This window comes from Sinocyclocheilus rhinocerous, unplaced genomic scaffold (assembly GCF_001515625.1).
Source record: "Sinocyclocheilus rhinocerous isolate Xijiao unplaced genomic scaffold, SAMN03320098_v1.1 scaffold21, whole genome shotgun sequence".
NCBI classification, from domain to species: domain Eukaryota; kingdom Metazoa; phylum Chordata; class Actinopteri; order Cypriniformes; family Cyprinidae; genus Sinocyclocheilus; species Sinocyclocheilus rhinocerous.
The window spans coordinates 1,681,300-1,686,056 of NW_015641422.1; the positions used below are offsets into that span (position 1 = coordinate 1,681,300).

The 4,757-nt window shown below is 35.6% G+C and overlaps 1 protein-coding gene across 1 annotated transcript in view; it reads left to right on the top strand.

Annotated features, from left to right (window-relative positions):
• Window positions 1-4,757, top strand: part of LOC107754844 (lysophosphatidylcholine acyltransferase 1-like) — a 33,678-nt gene that overhangs the window by 13,896 nt on the left and 15,025 nt on the right. The window contains exons 4-6 of the mRNA XM_016571453.1: window positions 1,543-1,757; window positions 2,803-2,915; window positions 3,015-3,075. Of these exons, the coding sequence (XP_016426939.1) occupies window positions 1,543-1,757; window positions 2,803-2,915; window positions 3,015-3,075 (389 nt within the window). The remainder of the gene's footprint in view (window positions 1-1,542; window positions 1,758-2,802; window positions 2,916-3,014; window positions 3,076-4,757) is intronic.

Consider the following 4,757-nt stretch of genomic DNA (forward strand, 5'->3'; position numbering starts at 1 on the left):
CCGCTATGTTGAGGGGCGGGACGTTTAGACGCGCGCTAGAGGCGGTTTAGCCAATCACAACACACTGGGCCAGCTAATCAATCAGAGCCCATCGTGTATTTCTGAGGGAGGGGCTTCATAAAAGCAGGAAATGATCCGCGTTCAGAGGAGAAGGGACAGAGAGGTGTGGAATAAAGTTAAATTATGTGAAAAATAATGCGTTTTTTAACAAATGAAGCATTAACACATGTTAGACTGCACCCCATAAACACAATCAAGCCTATAAAAAAAACAGTCAACCACCCCTTTAATGTGTATTTGACGTCTAACGGGAGATGTTCTAGAGACGTATTAACACTTAAAAAATGTCTTCCAGATGTAAACACACACTTCAAATAGACATCGCTGAGATGTGTGTGTGCCTTCAGGGAATTGTTTTAGCTATAGTAAAAGATTGTGGAATTTATGAACTGATATCAGTTCATCAGAATGAAGATCAATTGATGAATGTTGTCAATCCCAGCCCTATTTAACAGACAGTTGAGTTGTTAGCTTAGCAAAATGCTAAAATCAAACTCTTGCCCTGCGTCCAATTATGCCCACTTCCTTATCAGGTGAAACATGCTGTCATCAAATTATTTGGAGCAAATGAGTGATTGAGTCCTTTCGCTTTATGTGGTGGTGAGCATTATGTGCACTTGCTGACCACGTAGTAAGTTTTCAGTCGCTAGTGAGGATCCATTAGTTAGAAGTTAGTTTACTAGGGTTTGGAACAAAGCCATAGTCTAAATATTCTCAGATATTGGAGAGCTCGCTCTTCCTCGCTATTTTACCCTGCTAAAAATAAGAGCACTGTATTGTGTGTCTGCCGTATGTGTGGCACACCTACCACACACACACTGAGTCACATCACACTGCTCCATTCACACCGTCTCCATTCCACTATCACCTGATCGCTTCCAGCAGGGCTTTTCATATTCTCTCACTGAGTGTGTGTCTTTCTGTATCCCATTGTGCACGAGTTTGTTCATGTGAGGGTGGAGAGGAGAGGTTTTTGTCTTTATCCACAGTGTAAGTTTGAACAGACACACTCGGTTACCAACACTGGAGGGGCACAGGTCACCAAACTACTTTTCTTTTGCTACTGTGCATGTTTGAGAGGGTGTTTCAGTGAGTGATCGTGAGCCAGCAGTGTTTAAAAACATATTTTCTAGCGCAGTTAATATTTAGCATGAAGTCCGTGTAGAACGCTAAGGTTTAACTAGTTCAGTTCTTAATTTTAAGCATTCTCCAAAGACATTCTCAATGACATTTTAACAGTTACCTAGTCTCTGAATACAAATGACATAGATACATAGTAAAATAGACTTCATAGAGATGCATTATTTATACGTCAAGCTAGTGAAGTTTAATGTAGTGTAGTTTAATGTTGACTTTAAATGCTGTCTGATATGGACCACAGACGGATGGATGTGAAGGCAATTGAATTGGCACAAAATGTCAGGAAGTAGCCAACATTTTCTTTCTAACTCTGTCTCTGTTTCTCTGTTTCTGTCTCTCCAGGCTGGTAGATCTGGTCCTAAAGGCCATCATGAGAGCCATGTGGTTTTCTGGAGGGTTTCACTGGGTCCGTGTGAAGGGCCGGCCTGCACTGCCTAGTGAAGCACCCATCCTCACAATGGCCCCTCACTCATCTTACTTTGACGCCATCCCTGTCACCATGACGATGGCCTCTATAGTGATGAAGGCTGAGAGTAAAGACATTCCAGTCTGGGGCAGTGAGTTTTTATAAATATATAAACATTTAAATTTTGGTTTGTTTAGTTCAACTTTGAGCTACTTTGCCTTTGATAAATTGAGCTGTGGTTGGATAGTTTTTTTTCCCTCCTTATGTTAAGGGCTACACTGTTGTTCAAAAGTTTGGGGTCTGTACATTTTTTTAAATGTTTTTGAAAGAGGTCTCTTATGCTCATCAAGGCTGCACTTATTTGAACAAAAATACAGTAAAAACAGTAATACTGTGAAATATTATTACAATTTAAGATAACTGTTTTCTATTTGAATATATTTTAAAATAAATGTTATTATTGTGATCAAAGCTTAATTTTCAGCATCATTACTCCACCACTGTTTTTGTCACATGATCCTTCAGAAATCATTCTAATATGCTGATTTGCTGCTCAAGAAATATTTCTTTCATTATTATCAATGTTGAAAACAGTTGTGCTTTTTAATATTTTTGTGGAAACCATAATACATTTTTATTTTCAGGATTAGTAAATGAATAAAATAGTTCAAAAGAACAGCATTTATTGCTAATCTTGTCTAACATCATAATGTCCTTACTATCACTTTTGATCAGTTTAAGGCATCCTTACAAAATAAAAGTATTCATTTCTTTAAAAAAAACATACTGATCCCAAACTTTTGAACTTTTCCAGGAGTGAATCATCTCATTTGTTTTTGAATGCATGTTCATTGCTGTGTGGTCATATACAATGTGTCATACTCATACACTGGCCCATGATGAATAAAATTCATGATCTGATAATAATATTTCTCCCAGTTCCAAGAGAGCAGCTTAACTGGCATCAAGAGGAGGTTTATTTGTCATTTGAATAAGAAAACTTGGATTTGTTTGTTCAGATGACCTGTTAATTATAATAATTATTGTTTATTATAGAAAATCTCAATTTATACTCCCAGCATTTAGCAAGATTTGACTCGCCTACTAAAGCTATTAATTTTTTTGCTCTCTCTCTTTCCATCCCTCTCAATTCTCTCTCTCTCTTACCTCACCCTTCACTCTTTCTCCGTTCGTAGCTCTTATCAAATTCATCCGGCCCATGTTTGTGTCCCGCTCGGATCAGGACTCTCGGAGGAAGACCGTCGAGGAGATCAAACGCAGAGCTTGTTCTGATGGCGAATGGCCTCAGGTACATTCATACAGTATAGGTGTCCAAACACGTATTTAAGCTACTTTATATCATGAGTGCAGTGCTGAGGTATTTCCTCTGACTGTGGCCTGTTTTCAGATCATGATATTCCCGGAGGGCACATGCACCAATAGATCCTGTCTCATCGCATTTAAGCCTGGTATGTGCCCACCTCTGATATCTGCTGACTAAACACACTTCCCATGCCCAGAACCTGTTTATGGGAGTTTTTTATTTTTTTTGAGTCTATCTTAGGAAACTTTGAGGAAAGTTTTGTATTTTGTATGTGTGTTCTTTGGTGTTTGCTCTCTCTTTGTACCCTCTCTAATCTGCGGCCCATCATGGTTCACAGCGCTGAGAGATCTGGTGATTGGCTTCCTCTTCCTGTGTACGCTGTGGATTATGATGGTCTTTTCTCCTCAAATCCCCCTCTCCTCTGTCAGTCATTGAATTGGCTCTATTCCTCTAATCCTCACCCCTCCTCTCTCCATCGTCTGTGTGTTTTCTCTTGTCTGGCTTATCTCACTTTTCTCTCTGCAACCTTTAATACTGGAGCTCTCACTGTCCCAAACAACATCAGATAGCCCTTCCAAAACAAAAACCAAGCCAGATACTGAGTTTTGATGTGTACAGACAGTTTTGGTGCTTTTTGAACATGTTCACTAATGTTTATAGGCAAGACCTAAAATGAATACTCCTAATCACACCAAATGCAGGTTAAAATTAGCGTTGGTGAGAATATGAAACTGTTGGCCGGTAACTGCTTTTTATAAATTAACAATGCCTGAGAATGCAGTATGGTTAAATAACAAAGACTTGTATAAATCTGTATATAGACTGGTTTATAAATCTGTTGTAAGCAAAAGAGAAGCATTTAAAAAGATAATATTCCCTACGGATTTCCACCAAAATAAAAGCTTTATTTTGAAAAAAACAAAAAAAAACAAAAAAAAAAACATAAATATTAGTATTGTAATTGTACTGTTATATAATAATAATATTAATATATTATTAAATATTTTACAGTTCAATAGTATTATAGTGATTTTTTTTATTTTTTATTTTTATAATATTGTATAGATGATGATGATGATGATTATTGTTATTAAATATTTTACAGTTCAATATAATTATTATGAAATACTTCACAGTTTAATAGAATTATAGTGATATTTCCTTATTGATTTAATTTTTTATAATTAAATTCAATAAAAATAATAACAATAATTGCAATTAGATGAAATTAAATGAAATAATGCACATACAGTTTCATGGCTTGTATCAACTCATGTCAGCCTTGGCAGGTGTGGCAAAATGTATATAGAGCATTTTTCTTGAATAGACTTTAAGCAAATAGTGTCATAGTTACATTCCATTTTCATATTTCATGGCTTCCATTGATATATTGATAACTAGAAGGGCATTATAGTCCACAGGAAACACTTTTAAAAATGTTTTGGTGTGTTCTATTATACTCATAATAAAGCCATATATTATATGGTTATTACTGTAGTAGTAGTAGTAGTAGTAATAATAATAATAAATATTATTATTTCAGTCTAATAGGTTATGCACACTGGTTATTGGTCAAGAGAATAAGTGGAGGACAAGACAATAAAACAGCAGTATCTGCACTTACTCTGGTTCTAAAATGCACAAAAGCACTTTGATTTACAGTTAACATTTCAGTGTTTATGTATGTCAAGAACTTGTAAAATAAGTGTATGAATTCAAATTACATTTAATAATAATAATAATAATAATCAAATTACATAAGAATAAAATACTTTTTATTTTGCTCTTTATAAAATAACCAAGCCGTTCAAAACCCTATTTTTTTTT